This window comes from Stegastes partitus, unplaced genomic scaffold, assembly GCF_000690725.1.
Source record: "Stegastes partitus isolate 25-593 unplaced genomic scaffold, Stegastes_partitus-1.0.2 Scaffold1076, whole genome shotgun sequence".
Classification (NCBI taxonomy): Eukaryota; Metazoa; Chordata; class Actinopteri; family Pomacentridae; genus Stegastes; species Stegastes partitus.
In genome coordinates this window covers 59,780-77,836 of record NW_007578807.1, presented here as the reverse complement: position 1 = coordinate 77,836, position 18,057 = coordinate 59,780, and the positions used below count along the sequence as shown (strand labels likewise).

General features: G+C 48.8%; 1 protein-coding gene across 3 annotated transcripts in view; it reads right to left on the bottom strand.

Annotated features, from left to right (window-relative positions):
- Positions 1–17,624, bottom strand: part of LOC103367675 (guanine nucleotide-binding protein G(o) subunit alpha-like) — a 107,131-nt gene extending 89,507 nt beyond the window's left edge. The window contains exons 1-2 of one of the 3 annotated variants that reach the window (XM_008295781.1): positions 16,991–17,624; positions 16,294–16,336 (exon numbers count right to left, since the gene is read on the bottom strand). In XM_008295781.1, the coding sequence (XP_008294003.1) occupies positions 16,294–16,336; positions 16,991–17,108 (161 nt within the window). In that variant the 5' untranslated portion in view covers positions 17,109–17,624. The remainder of the gene's footprint in view (positions 1–16,293; positions 16,337–16,990) is intronic. The other 2 variants (XM_008295782.1, XM_008295783.1) reach the window with 2 other exon arrangements.
- Positions 17,625–18,057: the final 433 nt, after the last annotated feature.

The following is an 18,057-nucleotide window of genomic DNA, read 5'->3' as shown; positions in this document are numbered from 1 at the left end:
TGTGTGTAATTTCACGTAGCTTTGGCACAATCTGCATGGTGACCTGAAACATAGTTTAGCTTCACACTGAGCCAGACAGATGGACAGAGAGACGGACATATGGGCAGTTTAACCGCAACATTGTTCCATGATATCACCACGCGGCGGCCATTTTGGAGGCCAAATGGCAGCGTTGTAAGTGTGATGACATGTGTCAGCCAGCAGTCGATATCACGCTGAAGGATTCTTATTTGTGGTGTCCCGACTCGAAGGCCCTTTGAAATGTGGTAACCGCTGCGTTTGAAATGACCAATGAACTCGTGCTGCTGCTGGTGCGTGTTATCGGCCAGCAGGGGATCAACAGGTGTGTCTGGTGGCTGTACCGACGGTGGCGAACCCATCCGGGTCAACTGGCACACCCTCAGCCCATCTACTGTGTGTCGCTCAGCTTATCTCTGTACAGGGTGTTGTACAAACTCAGTTGTGTCATTAGTTTGTGTTTGGCATCGGTGGCCTGGGAAAGACCACATCACCGTCTTCTGGAGCAGAGTCATGATCCACAGACTGAATCTCCCCACAGCTCTGTGATCACATCATCAGACGGCCATCCAACATACAAAGGCTGTCTTCAGCTGAAAGTTCAAGGCTCGACTCACAAATGTTGGCATCTGGCTCCTGCATCTGGTGAGTCAGGGTACCGGTCCGCTCACCGCCGTTCTTCATCAGCCAGGCTGCCTTTAGTTCACTAAATGAGTTAAACCTCCAGATGCAGTCTGGAAGTGGTCCTGGTCTCTATTGTTATGGGGATAATCACATTCAGCCAATTGTGCACAAAACGCTGTTGAGCTGTTCAACTGGTGACAAATTCTTGACCATTAACGGATCCCACACCCGGGTCAGACGATCCGATAAGGTGACCCGACACTCTTTTGACCAGCGACTACAAAAGGTCACCTAAAACTGCAGCTTTATTCCAATGACACGATGCCACGGATGACAAAAAAAGACGAGCCTGGGTTGTTCAGACAGCACGGTACCACAGACAAGCTGCCACATGACGCCTCCAACAATGTGATCCTGTTCACCAAAATGTCAGCCAGCTTCACCTCTTTTAATCCCAACCGCCCCAAATTTACAGGATAATAAATGAAGCAATTATAGAAAGAGTCAGACACCAAGAGAAGTAGGGTTTTATTCTAACAGTCACATGGACTAGAAACAGGGCAAAGGGATAAAACTGGCCCCTTGGCGGTTGTCGTGTTAACGCTCCGCATCACACACCAAAAATCACAAGTCTGTAATGAGTCACCATCTATGAGCCCACTCCTGATCTTTCCATGTCCAACATAGCGCACAGCGGGTTGTTCATACCATCCATGTACTGTAGAAACGCTGTGTGGTGACACAACACACACCTATTCCCCAGTGCTCAGAAGGATGGAGAGAACTCCATGCTGCATTTCTGTTCTTGTTCAGGGTATCGATCTGGTTGATTCCTCTGAAGAACACATCATCTGTCAAACTAAGATCATCCACGATACCAGCTGGTCAGCGAGGACGCTGTGCCTTATCTTAACGTAACGCTAAGCCCTGCTGCTGCTAACTGAATTACAACATACAGGAGGTCAGTATCTCTCGTGACTGTAAACACAACCGGCTGGACAACAAACCAGGACGCTGCTGCGGTCGGCGTAGGACTCCTAACAAGCAGAGGCTCGCTAGTCGCTCTGTCCATATGAACTAATGCTGGGAAGCCAAACCTTGTTTAAACCACTAACTGTATACAAAAGAGGGCATCTGGGGCAAAAATGTGAAGTCAACTTGAAGCTCCTTAAATCTGCATTCTTCCACATGACCAGCAGGGGGCGACTCCCCTGCTTCCAAGAAGTCAGACTGTATAGAAGTCTATGAGAGAATGATCCTACTTCCTACCTCAGTAAACATGTTGGTCAGGTGCTGATGGTCCCACCGGCTAGCTGTAAGGCTGTTTGACAACAGCTCGACGTTCATTTAGCAGAATATGGTCCCAGTTACAGGGAAACAGACAATACAGAAGGTTATGTTGTAGGGCGGGGCTACCTCATGATTGACAGGTCGCTGCTGTATCAGGATGTCCTTCAGTTCTGAGTCAGACTGACCCGACCTAGTGCTGGAAACGACAGCTCACAAACCAGCTGCTGATGTTGCTGTGTTCGTCTTTTACAGACAATCTGCAGATTTAACTCCCAGAAAATTAACTTTACAAGTTTCCAAAGAGGCCAAAAGAAAGAGAAAAAATATCCACCTTGTGCTATTAAGGAGATAAAAGCAAAGCAACGCGTGTTTGTGAGGATGTTTCTCATTATGAACTGATGTAATAAAGAGCTGAACAAACTGCTGACAGCAGAGGACGTCAAGGAAAAAGGAGAAACACACACGAGTTGTATCAAACACAACATGTCTGCCTCTCCATCATCCTGCACACTCATATTTTTATCCTCACACCTCCTCATGAACACACACAGACACTAAGCCTGCACAGCACACTGCAATTAGGTCTTTATCTCAGTCCGCCATTGTTGTGAGCTCCCACTGTTTGTCCCGACACACACACACACACACACACACACACACACACACACACACACACACACACACACACACACACACACACACACACACACACACACACACACACACACACACACACACCCTGTGACTGGCTCTTTTATCACTACGCTGTGCATCCACTCACTTTGTGGTCTTCGCTGACAGAGCTCTTGGTCGTGACAAAGTGCACACCGAGCGACTCCTGTCAGCACCGCCCAGACACTGTGTGTGTGTGTGTGTGTGTGTGTGTGTGTAGGTGTGTGTAGGTGTCTGTGTGTGTGTGTGTGAGCGTTTAGGAGAACGTTGGTGCAAAAGAGAAGGAGAAGATAAAGAGGTGATGTGTGATGATGAGCAGGAGCCTGAAACCAGAGGCAGATAATCAGGAACCAGAGGCTATAAATAGCTGAAGGTGTCGGTGATCCAGCCCCCCCCGGCAGAGAGACGGAGGCATCAGCTGCTCCGTCGTTTGGCTCCACTCGCTGTCATCACACCTTGAGGTCAAGCAGCAGTTTCCTGAGCACACATATTCCCACAGACACACGTACCTCCATGCCCTCGGCTCCGGATCCCTTTCCCTCAGAAACACACATAAGCCACGCTGCAGGGCTGCAGGGCTCCAGGCTCGGTCCAGACTGAAACATCAGCTACTGGATGGACTGCTGCGAAGTCTCTGTGTGGATGGGGTGAGATGGTGTCCCGAGGATGACACCTACTTGTTGTTGGTGATCCTCTAACAGTTCCTTCGGTGCCACCACGAGGTTCATCCTCGTGAGTTTGAGTCCTTTGGGTCGGTTCTCGTCTGAGTGATCCAGAAACGCTCACCTCGTTGCATCATCAGTTCAAACAGCAAAGTTAATGCTATTCCCGTCAGCATTAATTGCACTTAGCGTTTAGCGCTAATTAGCATCAGAAAAGTACGATAATGCTTATGGCAACATCTGCTGAGCGTCAGCATGTTGGTGTCGTTATGCAGCTCCATCTGCCTTTTTAAGTGCAGCTTCAATTTGCTCATTAAAAACAAATGAAAAGGCTAAAATCTAGAACTACAACGAGCCCGACTCGTTGGATGTGGACTGCAGGTAAAGGCGGCTACAGGAAGCCTTCACCACATGAACAACCTCTGAACAGCGACGGCAAAGCTTTGAAGATATGGATCATGGAGCAAAGCTGCTTGGTTCTTCAGTGAATGATCCATTTGATTGGTGGTGCTTGCCTCTCTGCATGCCAAACTAATCCTCAGGGACACCTGGTCCTGGTCCTACACGGCCCAGGATGACTATGACTGGGTGGTTAAAGCCATACAAACAAGCCAGAAGGTTGTTCTTCAGCTATAGGGGAATACTGCTGAGGTGCAGCCGGACCATTCTCCAGTTCTGTGCTGTGAAGAAACGCCTCGCTATGAAGACTCCTGCAGAAACAACAGGCTACGTCCTCTCTGTGTGTTGTGCACATCAGCAGTGAACATGAGGGAGAATGCTAAAGCGTCTGCCTCGTGAATGCATGGACATGCAACACGTGACCCAGAGTCCACCATGAGATCAGGCACTGTGGCAGGTAAAGACAGATAGGTGCCTTATTGATCCTCTATTGATCCATGAATCCTTTGCAGGAGGTTACTGAAGGTAACTGAACCCTTATTCAGATTAAAACAGCAGAACAACCTCAAGTCATCACAACCCCAGTGCCACATGTCCATCGTGCTTTCTGCACTGTTTTCCACCTCCTGAGGTGTGACTGGTCCCACTCCATTCCATCACTCTTCTTCTGTGGTGGTTTACCAGCAGCCAGCTGGAGAATTAGTGCCACCAGCTGTTAAACACAATAACTCAGATTATTCTCACAGCAGGGGCTGGACATGAACTTTAACTTACATTTTCCGACACTGATTTTCAAGAACTTTGGTTAAAATGTACGTTGTGTTTTGAAACTTGGCAGCTGTGTGCATGGTGTAGGCAGCGTTTAGCTCCAAGTGAAGCATCACAGCAGCACCACCATGACTTGGTTTTGGTACCACTTAGCTAATATCCTTGTTCAATCAAACACACAACGGTGCACGAGTTCTGAGTCAAGAACACAGCAATTACCATAATTGATTAACAAATCAAATCATGCACATAGACGATGATACACTGCAACACGGAGCTGGTAGAAGCCCTCTGGCTGTATTTTATGACTGGATCAATGGTGTGCAGCGCGTACAGGCTTATTCCACAACACACGAAGAAAAGCACATTGATTTACTGCCACCCTTGTAACGGAATATGTAAATAGTTCAAAAACAAAAATAAATCCACTGTGCCCCTTCTCAAATGTCTTTTATCTATTCCAGGCCAGAGGAGCCACAACATCCCCCCACGGCAGGTAGACCACGGTCTCTGCCGGGTCCAGTGTTCGGCTCGGATAGAGACCGTGCAGCTCCAGGGAGGAGTCCTCCTGGCTCCCGGTGCTGGTGCCAAGAGACGGTCTGCTTCACTCTAGTCCAGCAGGGATGTTAGCAGCTGCACACACATGCATGTAACGGCGGGCAGACAGGAGAGCAGAATAATTACAGTTCAGTGTAACATCTAGGGAGACCTCATTAAATCCGTCTGCCATTATCGCTGCGTTTCCCTGTCACCTGCTATCTCTATCTGCCTCTCCTCAGCCACTTCTCTGTACGTTCTCACTGAACATCACACTGGCTCCGTCTCAGTCTCTCCCACATGCTGCCACCTTCTCTTTCAACTTCTCTCACTCCTTGTTCCTAATTATTATTTCTTCTCTTTTTTTTACTCCTCTCCTCCTGCTTCCTTTCATTTTCCATTTGCAATTAACTATTAATTAAAAACACAGCGTTGGCACAAAACACACTCGTTCTCCCTCCCCGGTGACTGGTTTCTGCAGGGAAATACACGCACACACACACACACACACACACACCTGTCCACAGGTGCTCACCTGGCAGGGCTGAGTGTGACAGTGGCAGAGTGCAGTGTCATAACTGCTGCTGCCTAATTAACAGCTAGAACAACAGCTTCACAGAGTCACACCCAAAATGAAACCTCGTTATTCACTGTAGTGGTTTGTTATGTTTTATCATTAAATCATTTTAATTAATATTCTGACAATAACAACAGAATATTTCCCCCAGCGTTGCATCAGACTCTGCAGTATGTAGGACTACGCGTGTGCAGTGTTCTGCCTGATGAGGAATCAATAACTGATAATCAGAAGTGGATGAAATGCAAACATCCTTCATGTTTTTCATTGGCTGCCACAGTGATACCGCCGGGGGCCCATGTGGTCAGTCTATCAGAGGACAGGTGTCTACCTGTCTGCTGTGTGGGACCTTGGAAACAGATCCCACCAACAGGTACGGACGTTTGGTAGAAACCGCTCGGATTCGTCGTGATGTCAAAATAAAAACTATTTCCTTTTCAAGAAAAGACGAAAGTTGACTATTAGAACGTCAACTATTATAACAGCAAGTGTTTGGATCAAGAGGCTGAAGTCCTGCACCCACCGGTTCAGGACAAACACGCATACCGTCCCACCGCTACCAGCTTCCATCAAGCGCACCGGAAAGTTCCCTCCATCTGGTTTCCGGGGGATTCTGCTCATTTCGAAGCCAGCTGTACAGCGTACAGGCTTTTTCTGGAGCTTCAGCGTGATCGAGGTCACTTCTTGTCCCAATAACAGCTTTACATCAGCGACTACTCATGGACCTTGTTATTTCTAAAATCTTGGCTACAGCAATGTTTTGCAGTCTCCTGTTGGCAGAAGACTTACAAGGAAAAACGACTACGTAAATATGTCATTTGTGAAAACATTGGAATGGAATGCAAACTATTTAGGAGGTTTGGCTGTAGCGTCACCAGACAGGGAGAAGGTGAAGTCTGAGGAATAGCTCAGCACTCCCAGTTCAGCTCCATGACAGCCAGCACAGGGCTCCGGTAGAGGCCGCTGACTCGCTGTCCAGACAGACGCTGTTAGTAATAATGAGACAGACAGCGAGCGAGACAGAGAGGAGCAGACTCAGGTTTAATCAGGTCACCCCACATATAAGGTCGAAATGTAATTATTGAGATTTCCTGTCCTCTCCTGTGTCAATATTAATTACTTACTTTGAGGGAACCAAGGAAAGCCCTGTCGTCTAATGGAAACAGAGAGCCTGGGCCTGGCTGGATCCTTGGATCCCAGCAACAAGAAGGACCTGAGCGAGGCCGGCAGAGCCCTGCTGCTCGTCTAAACCAACAATGTTTATTTGAATGCTGGAAAAAAAAATTATCCTCAACCTGCAAGAATTACATATTTGAGCTTCTCACTGGATGCAGAGCAGTCTTACTGCATGAGTTCCTATACAGACGTCCACAACGAGCAGAGACTGGGTTCTGGTCCCTGGTTTGACCTCTAGTGGCACCAGAAGGTCCAAGGTTTCATTAACAGTGAGACAACTAGATATTCATGATTGGATGAAGTGGATTAACTCTGGCAGTCCCTTCATCTACAAGCATCACTAGACTTTTTAGTTTTTTTGTGCTAGCCAGCAAATGCTAGCATGCTAACACACTAACCTCAAATGGTGCAACATTATACCTGCTAAATATCCAAATGTTAGGACTGTTCATACTAGAATGTTTGCAGTTGTACTTTCTGCATCTGCACGGATGCGAGAGTCCAAAATGTCAGTTCTGTCGTGCACGGCGCCGTTGGCAGACGCCCGTGTGCAGCCATTATGTGTTCATGCTCAGCAGTAGCATGCACGAGTCAATACGCAGACGATGATCTACTGTGCAAGCATGAGAATGCATCAAAGTGGATTAAAAGCAGAACAAGAACAATAAGTATGCATCTGCAGTTACACATCCATAAAAAAGTCTAATCAGTGCTTCAGCTTTGTTCAATCACTTTCCAGCCCTGTACAGAAAAATTCTTAATTCTGTTCTATTTACTCACTTTCATACAGTCAAATGAAGCAGCCACTTTTTCTAAGTGATACAAAGACAAAGACAAATCTGTCCGTCCTGTCTGAGCTGGTGGGTGAACATGCTGCCAGAAAGGGACTCCAGGATGTGTTATACGGTACAGGAGGGTTTCATTTCCTGACATTTCTGCTCTAACTTAGGTGTGACACAAATATAAAAGAACAAACACGCATTCAAACACACACTCCTCCAGCCACAGGCCCCATCAGCTGACTTTCTATCAGCTGAGAGCGGTCACTGGAACAAGCCTCCATTGTCTGGCGGTGCACTGGACTGACATGAAATCTGCCAAACAGGTCTAACGCACAAAAACCACTCAGACATCCACATCAACTTATGCACACAAACAAAAACACACACACTCTGAAGTGTGTATAAGTGGAGACACACACACACTATTTCCGATCACAAAAGACCTTTGTTTCCATAAGAAGGCCTGATTAGCGCGCGGACCACACACACAGTCGCACTGACCTGATCTCACACGACTGTGCAGACAAGAAGGAAAAACAGAGCAGAGATGGTTCAGCGCACAAACAGCCTTTCATATATCTATACAACACAAACCAGCAGGGCAGGACAAAACATGAACAGCCATATAGATTTATCGGACCTGTGGTAGCACCCGCACTAACAAAGCTATCGGTGGGCAGGTTTAAACATGGAACAATCTGCAGAGAGGCGACTGCATCAACGGCAGCCATCTTTAGGGTCGATGGAGATCACCAATTTAAATGTCATCAGCTGATCTGATACCAATCACAGAGCGGATGTTGTACTGAAACCTGCACAAAAGCTCCTGCACGAGACACCTGGTGGCGGTACCAGCCTCTGACCGGGCGCTGTGCTTTTTATCAACTCTGTGGCAGATGATGTTCAATTCATCTGAAAAGCAAATGAATGAAAGACTCATTTCAACGCGTGCAAACACTAACTGAACATACTTGAGTACAGTAGTAACGTATTTACCTACAATCAGTCAAAGGTGTGCGCTAGTATTCCCATTTCCTGCTACTTCAGGTGAAATAATGCACCTTTTAGTCCACCAGTGACAAAAGACCAAAACAAGCCCATGATGCATTGCTATGCAGGGATTTAAACCATCCAGCAGCATATGGACTGGGTGGAATCAGTTCAGCCACAGCCAGCAGACAACAACATGCTGCTCATATGTCCACACTGTGGGTCGAACTCGGTGCTGTAGGAACCTGTGACACTGGCAGAACCTGCCTGCTGAGGACTTCTGGACTTAAAGCACATTTTGATGGTAATACTCGTAGGGTTTCACCCAAGTACAACTTTGAAGGCTGTGTTTTTGTATTTTCATCTTGTGGTTTTGTCATTTTTACTCAAGTGAAGGCTCAATACGTTCTCCACTCCGTCACACCTGAACCCTGCAGGTTCGAGCATACGGGTCGCAGCTCAGGAGTGTTCACAATCACACCTTCAAAAGGACACACTGGAAGAGGTTGTTCTGGAGAAACACAGGAGGACTGGAAGCCATGGGACTACACGCTGCACTGGTTCTGTGTTTGGTCGTATCTACCAAACAGAAAACACTGGCCAGGTGAGGCACACGTCAAGGATGGAGACGGTTTCAGGTTCTTGCATTTGTACTAAAACCAAACATTAGCAGCAGCATCTGGTGAAGACGGACCGAAAGGCATCCGCGGTACAAATGAATCCTGCAGTCTTCTTCAGAAATGTAGAAAACGAAGCTTTTTATGCCAAAATACTATGTGGTTGGATGTTGGGATCAGGTGTGGTTCTGGTGTGGTTCTGGTAGCACCTTTAAGGTTAGCTGTGTGTACTGTTGTAAGAAAAAGCCTTTTTGTCGCATCAACAGTCACAAAAGACTCGTTACATCCCAGTTTTCTGGTAACTCAAAGTGCACCTCGTGGCATGTTCGCTGTTAAAAATAGAATCGCCAACATCCGTATCTTTCAAACACAACTGCACGGTTCTGATGATGCGCTTCGGTTGTTTTTAGCACAAATATTCTGCAGCGGAGCATCAAGCTGTGAACACACTCTGAGCAGCGGTGAGAGTACGTGCACAAAGAACGGCAAAGCCTGAAGAAAGCGTGCATGTTGCAGAAACAGGAAGTAAGAAAAGCCAGAGGACGGGTAAATGAGGTGAGTTCTGACAAAACCCAATGAAAAGAGGAAAGACACGTTTCCTCATTTCAGACGGTGTGTGTCTGAAGTGTGAGATAAAGTTTTGTGAGTTGATGTTAAATGTCAATGGGCTTCACAGCTTAAACACACACTTCTGGGTATGAAGGCGAGCACGGAGCAGCTCGCGAGCTCAGTATCACGATGCCTGGCTGTAATTTCACAGCTCACCGAGGGAGCCAATCAAATCATTCCAGTGATGAGCACGCCCACGGCTATATTTAACCAATGGAGGACGACTATCTGGCTGACGGACTGCTTCAGACGACCAGTTACAGGCCGTCTCTTCATGGTGCCAGTTACCCTCTCTGTTTCTGTCTCCTTGTGCCAGGACATCTCAGGAAGACGGAGGCTAATAATTATCACGGAGAGCAGAGTCCAGAGCCCGGCGCCCTTTGCTCCCGCCCTTCACTTCCTCTGGCTCGCTTAATAACTGAGAACATGTTCTTTCGCTTGCCAGTCTCCCTCGTCTTGCTCAAAAGTGTCTTTGCTTCCCTCCTCGTGCCTCCCGGCCTCATTCACACTCATCTTCCCTCCGTCCTCTCCTGGTTTTCACACTTCCATATCACTTTACCCGCCTCTGGAGAAAAAAAGAGAAAAACAAGCAGCTGCTTCTGTCCAGCGTCCCTTTAACTCTCTCCTCATCCAATTTGCAAAACTTCCTGTGTTCTCATGCAGGTCCGGTCTGTTCTCTGCACTGGGCCTTTATTTGCCTTCATTACATTCTGCCTCTCCCCCTCCGTCTGCCTCTCGCCTCACAACAACCACCACCTTTTTTTCCTCCCCTTCCCCCTTTTATTCTCCTCTTGTGAGGCTTAAACCTAATTATCTCCCGTTCTAGAGGGAGAAACCACACACACACACACACACACACACACACACTGGCGGTGGGAACAGCCTGTGGGAAGCAGCCGTGAGGGACGGACAGCGTTTGTTCTCCCTTCGGCCGGTCGCCTCCGATCATGTCAGTGAGGCACAAACACACATGTACGCTGCACCGGGAGCAGAGACGAAGAAAATGGACTGAATAAGACACATCCTGCATTAAACACACGAGCAGGGACTGGCTGAGGGAACCGGTCCGATGTTTCTACAAACGCTACGGCAGCGGGCCGGCTCACAAAATAAAGATTTGTCCCTGAATAGGAGGTTGGTGGATTTTCTCTGTGCATGCAGCAGCATGGGCAGCTGCCGTGGAGACGTGTGGAGAGGTGTCAGAGGTCTGGAGCTATAAAATGATTTCAAAACCCTGTGAATAATGTCCATCCACTAAAAGAAATGACTGTCATGAAGGCAAAACTTTGTGGTGTGCGATCATCTGCAGCAGCAATAAAATCATGACTTCCAGTAACTCTGTGCGTCCAGCAGCGACACCCACTCACCCCTGAGGGTGACGGAGGTTGGAGCCGATCCCAGCTGATGGAGACACAAACCACAGGGATGACGCATCGCTCTGAATACATACAACAAAACAGTTCAGAATATGATAAAAATAGTCCTAGTGGAAGATAAACCTCCACCGTTCAGGAAGCCACATCCATGTTCAACTCACGGAGGTTTGTTATGTGGGCTTCAGGTGCTTCAGCTGTTTCTGTGTTCAGAGAGCAGAAGGTGTATCTTCAGCCCAATACTTCAGCTTTCACAGGGAGGATGTGTGTTACGGACAGACCAGGCCTGCTACGAGGGAAACGCAGGCTGCTGCTGCTGCTGCTGCTGCTCTGCAATAAACTGCATTTATCTTATGATGCGATCGGCTCAGTTTATAAAGTTTTATATGAGTTGCACACCGTTAATGATTGACAGAGACGTTACCTGGACAAGCACTACAGGGTGGAAAGACGTTCTGTATGGAGGCGAGGAACCAGGGTCAGCTCCTGGTACCACCTCCTTATGATCAATCCGTAGCATCTCGGTCCAAACCGAGAACCCTGATACCAGCATTCAGGTTTTGTTAGACGCTGATGGTCTTCAGCTGAATCTCTGTGATTCACGAGCTGCACAAGTCTGAGTTCGGTTCGAGCGTTTCAGGATTCAGATCTCCGAGTTAGAGTTAGACCAATTATCGGTAGTGGGTTTAGAAACAAAACAAAACGGATTTCTGATCAAACAAATGATTGAAAACTTTGATCATTTGGCACAGATGCTGCCTCCTCTTTGTCTCTCTCCATCTTCTCCAGCAGCATCCTGCCCACAGCTTCATCTGACTGCTGACACATCAGGAACAACAAGTCTGAACACCAGGAGCATGAACTATGTCAGCAGACTTCTGTGTTGGACTTTGCATTGTTCCAAATTCTAACACTTTTACAAATCTCAGTTCTAAGTGTTGTCGTCTGCCTCCTTGATCACTAGCAATCAATAACGGTATTAGCCCTGAGAACCCCATATTGATCAGCCCCTATTTCCTGGTATATCTCTGTCTGACCCACACGAATGGCATATTCTGATCTCCCCAAGTCACGCTGAGCCTCACAGCTTTCTGCTCCGTCCACTGCGTCTTCATTCTGTTTCTCACCAAAAGCTTTCTTGTGCAATATAGTATTTGAGGCACATATTTAAAGCAGCCCCCCGCAAAATCCAACTACGTCAGGCTGTTGGTGACATCTGCTGACAGTCACATCATTTTCCCTAAACTGTGATCAAAAAGCTCACGAATGGGACGGTTCTGAACCCACAAAGGCTCCACTCACAAAGCCCTGCCTGCTGTATCACGTTAACTACGAGGACCAGCCGACATGCAGCAGAGGTGATGCTCTGGCAGATATCACGATGTTAGCTGTAGCTTCAGATGCTTCGTTTTCTCTGCTTACAGGATACACGTGATCTTTGCTGCAGTCTCGACCAAACAAAACGATTCGCAGGCATCTCACAGCGCCTCGTCTATAATTCATATTCTGTGACACATTTTGCCTTTTTCACAAAATAAAACTGCAGCTCTGGGACTTGGATACGGCGCGAGGCCATGTTGCAGTTTTGATAATATTTTGATTAACTGTTGAGCTCTACGAACTACTGCGAGCTAATTAGGCAAACCTCCTAAAAAAGCAGCAGCAGCTTACATCTTGTGGGCATGTTAACCAGGAATAATTAATTCCTATTCTGGAGCAGTTGGACCCGTCTCTGGGGTGTCGCCTCACAGATACAGGCCCAGCAGCGGCAGCAGCTTCACGGGCACACAGCACTGTGGAGGAGGAGGAGGAGGAGGAGGAGGAGGAGGCTCCAAGCCGCCACTCTCAACAAGCTTTCTTGTTTTTCGCGGCCGCGCCTCGTCTTCCTCTGCTCGCTGATATTAGATTTTCCTGCATTAAATGAGTTTTTTCCTCCCACACTCACTCACAGGAGCACTGCTGGAGAGGTCAGTGCTGCCAGCTGGGCGGCGACAGAAACCTTTGCACACGTCTAAACACACACACAAACACACACACACACACGCACACACACACACACGCACGGACACACAGGCTCCATAAACAGATGGTGTCGCCTGCGCACACACACACACACACACACGAACACACCCCATGCACAGATAGAGACATGCGGTCCACACAGGACCGGCTCCTTCGGGTCTCCGGCCCACATACTACACTCACTGATAGATTGTGTGCATTTATGTGTCACAAACTCGTTCATCGTCATGTTTCTCCAACAAAGCGCTCATGTTCGACTCGTCGCCTTCTCACAAATGGAGTCTGACACGACGGCATGTTGTCGCGTCACACCTTGATAACACACTGTTAGTCCAAGGTCCCTCTATGGCTCTGTGCAGCACACAAAGACACACACCGCCGTGCAGCTGCGCTCCACTCAGATGCTATCAGGGCTTTGTTATGAGCTATTGTCACTCAGCGTTGCATCATTTCAGAAAGCAATAATCTGCATTTGAAAGGGGGCAGAGTTTGGACACAACGTGCACAGTCTGCGCTTTTTGTTTCTGCCCCTCCAGCCGAAGCACAATTTAAAAGTAATTTTCTTCTTTCGTTTTTTTTTAAAAAGCCACAGAATAGACAGCGAAGCCGCGCTCTGTGCTGCTCACAGCGGCAACACACTGGCTGCTTCCACTCACTGAGGTCGCACAGCTGTGACACGCTGCAGCCCGACACACTGCATAAAAACCTAAATCTGAATCTAATCCACTCATCTGGTTCCCTCTGTCTCTGAAGAAAGCACACAAAGCCACACAGACACACACCACCGGTCACTGGGCACGCCCCAGATGTTCAAAGCACTGCGAGGACGACGCACTGAGGGCTTTCCACTCTGATGAGGCTCCGGAAATAGCAGAGCGTCTCTGAACAGGAACTAGAGGCTTCCCCAGCAGGGCCCGTCCAGCAGGGCCCGTCCAGCAGGGCCCGTCCAGCAGGGCCCGTCCAGCAGGGCCCGTCCAGCAGCCTGCCTCTCGACCACACGACAGCCTTCGTCAAGAAACACGTCAAGACTGTTGTCAGAATGCTGCACACAGCATCACACAGTCCAGCCTGAGGGACGTCCAGCAGCTAGCTGTTCTGTCTCAAAGTATTTAAACTCACACCAGTTTGGGCACCAGTCAGTCTTACTGGTGTTAAACCCTGGAGTGGGACCAGTCAGTCTTACTGGTGTTAAACCCTGGAGTGGGACCAGTCAGTCACTCATCGTAGGAACACCGATCTAACAATAACAGTATTTGTGGGGGACATTGAGTCATTCAGCTCTCTACCCACAAATAAGAACTGGTCTTGTGCGTTAGATGAAACCTAGAATTCCTGCCTGCCGGGTTTCAACATCTCCTCCATGAGCAGCGATGCCTTCAGCCCGTGAGCAGACAGCAGACACACGGAGGTGGCTGGACTGGTTTAGGGAAGGCAGTGTGGTGGGAGCCAGATGAGAGGAAGCGGCTGCTCGGCCTGTAGGACGCACTGAGCAGCCGTAATCCTGTGACGTGCGTCTTTGCTGCAGATGAGCGACCTCGTGGTCAGCACGTACAGTATCTGCATCAGAGCAATAGGCACATATGGACCAACACCCCCGGGTCGCATTAGACGTGTGATCTACAACGGCCCGGTGCAATCGATGCGTTCAGTGGCTCCAAAAGGTTACTGTATATTTAATGAAGCCGCTGGGAGCGTTGGTCAGCCAGTGTGCAGAACGTGCTGTGCTGCCAGAGTGACCATTAGCAGCTGAGGAGCAGCCTCATCTGGACCCACTGAACCATGTCGCTGCACGGCCACGACCAAAGCCTGGTATCGGCTGAAACACACTCGGCTGTCTGTAAAATGACGCAGCAGAAGAGACTGAAGGAAAAACCATATGTCACGACTGGATTACAGATAAAATGGGAGAGAGAGCGATAGAAGAGGAGGGGGCTGAGCACGCTGCTGAGATAGCAGCTGTGTGCAGCCGACCCGAAACAAGAACTGTAGTAAATCCTGTAGGTGTAATATGGGATTACTGCAGCGATGGAGTAAATAAAAAATAGTATTAGAGTCCGATTAGGTGTGTAGAAGCTCTCTGCAGCAGATACGTCCCAATAGAAGTATCATTAAATGCATTATAATGAAGCCAAAGGTAGAAAAATATCAGACAACTTTAATTAAATCATGAAACGTAGCACTGAGCACCACAGGTCCAAATCCAGTCTCTACAGGAGTAAAACAGGAGAGCTGTGGCGGGTCTTATCAGAATATATGGCCGGACCTGAGCATCCACAGACAGCATTTAAATCAAGGTACTCCAGCAGCACTGGGAGCCTCAGCCAATCAGGATTCCTCCACTAATGCTCCACAACATGTACAAAAGATGCTGTTAAACCCAACAAAGCTGAGGAAATGTGCACATTCCCACATCTGAGAAGCTGGAAACACAAATGAGTGAGATCTCTGCTGAAAAAAATGGATTCAGTGATTGATTAGTAAAGCAGTCCCTTATTCATTAGCTTGATTAGCTCCAGAAGTGCAGCCCTGTGCTGCATCGATAGTCACTGATGAGGGACTGGTGCCATTCAGGAAGCGCCTCGCTGCCGTCTACACCGTCTACACCGTCTACACCGTCTGAACCTCCCACATCGTTCTGCTACAGCTTCTAATACTAAAAAAACTAAAGCAGAGTAGCATTAAAGTGGACGGCGAATGGTTCCTCTGCACACCAGATCAAATAACGCTGAGATGGATGAAGACATCAGAGCAGATCTGAAGCGTCTCATCCTGCCCGCCAGCATCCAGATATCCTGAAGCTATGTGTTATTGATTCCACATCCCTTCCTGTCCAAATACCAAATCATACTAACATGTATGTGAGCCACAGCACAGCCGGGACACGTCTCTCCATCCAGCTAACAAAGAGCATCCTCAGCCGTGGAGCGGTGCTTCGGTGAAGCCCAGGTCGGGCCACCACACGGTCAACAGACCTGGTTTGGGTTTTCCTTGGAGGGAAATGTAAAATAAACAAAAGGTGGACGAGGCCTCGATGAAGCTGCAGGCTGATTTACAGACCGGCTGCATGAAGGTTTAGGAACATATGAGCATCTATGTGGGCGAGGGAGGCGAAGAAAGGATGAGAGGAGGCCACACATGCTCACTGTGGGTTTATTAGACCGTGCTCATCACACTTACTTCATCTGTTTGACGATGGTGCTCTTCCCCGACTCTCCAGCCCCTGAGGGAGAAGAGACAAGAAGACAACGTAAACAGGGTGGATGCGTTAGAGAGAGAGGAGGGGTTGGGAGGAAGACAGCATCAGCCTCGAAACCCTCTGAGCAGCAGCAGCAGGGTGGAGATAAGGAGGAGGAGATGGAGACATGGCTGCAGCCTTTCCTCCTCAGCCTCCTCCTGTTAAAATCCCCTCCTTCCATTTGGTTTTTGACTTCTTAAACCAAATAGCTGAAACACTCAGAGGTTAATTTCCTGCTCAGAACCAGTGAATCTCCCCCAACCAGCGGAGCACTCCGCCTGCTGGGCCTCCATTGCTGCATACTGCCATTTTCTTCTTCTTCCTGGCATCCCTCCGCACTTCACATCTCTGCTCCAGCTTTCCCAGCACATTTTGCATCATTACATTTGTACCACCTGCCACATCTGTACTGGATCTGGGGTTGTTAGCAGGGGGCTACAAAGGGGGGCACAATAAGACCCCAGGCTGGTCTCAGGCGCATTTCATTCATTTTGGATTTTATTTTTTTCCATTTTTTTCTGGTTTATTTGAGCTCATTACAGACGTCGTGTCTTCTTCTATTCCCCACCACCACACCTTTCCAGCCGCCCCTCGTCGCCCTGCCTCCCCCCCGGTGCGCAAACGGCTCCGGTCTCTTACCGAGCAGCAGCAGCTTCACGTCTTTGGCCGCGGTCAGCCCGTCCTCCTTCAGGTTCTTCTCGATGGCTTTGCTCCGGTCCAGAGCCGCCCTCTCCTCTGCGCTCAGAGTACATCCCATGGTTAGAGAACACAGCTTGATAGCGTTACCGGTACCGGGATCCACGGAAGAAAACGGAAAAAGGTGGAGAAATGAAAGTTGCGCGTGAGCTGGAACCCAAAAGAAAAAAAAAGAAAAAAAAAAAAAAAAAGGGAAGCTGCTCCTTCTTTCTGCCTTTATTTCCTCCTTCTGTCTCCCTCTGCTCCTCTGCTTCGCTCTGGGCAGCTCCCTCTTCTCTCAGACCGGGACGGAGGCGCCGTTAACGCATTCAATCACGGATCCGCTCGGTTCGATCCAAAGCGCAAAAAGGGAAGGAAAGAGAAAAACCACACGATGTAGCCTCCGCAGCTGGTTGCGTGGTGTCCGGTGGGGGTCTCCGTGTCTGTCTTCTGTCGGTAAATCTCGATAACGGTTCCCTGTTCTGCTCCTTCTACTGCTGCGCTCGCATCGCTCGGTTCTGGGTCGGACCTTCCTCCGTTTGGCTCCTCCGGGGCGGGCGCGCGGCGGCTCTGTAGCTCTACTGCTCCCGGTAGCTCCGGTAGGGGTTCGGTCCTCCCGTTAGTTCATTCGCACAATTGCAGGTTGCTGACGTCAGAGCAGCGAGAAACCAATGTGGGAGCGCGCGCGTCCCCGGTCCCCCCAGTGGCGCAGCCTGGTGGTGCACCGGCACCGGGCGCCTCACCGGGCTGCCAAAGCACAGAAGCAGTTGGCCCCGTGTCCCTGCGTGATTCTACCTGCTGTGTTCTACAGCAGCCGGTTCGGTCCGTTTCTAGCAGCTGGAGCAGCTTTAAAGGACCAGTTCGGCTCATCTGATGCCTTTAAACTCGCCAGAAAGTGAGTGGGACTGAAATGCATCCAAATGACGTCACTTCATCCGTTATTTTCATTTTATAATCAATCTGTTGGTTCAGATGAAGCCTCCAGGCCGAGCTGGATGGAACCAGACCAGCTGTTGGAGGGGAAGCTCAGT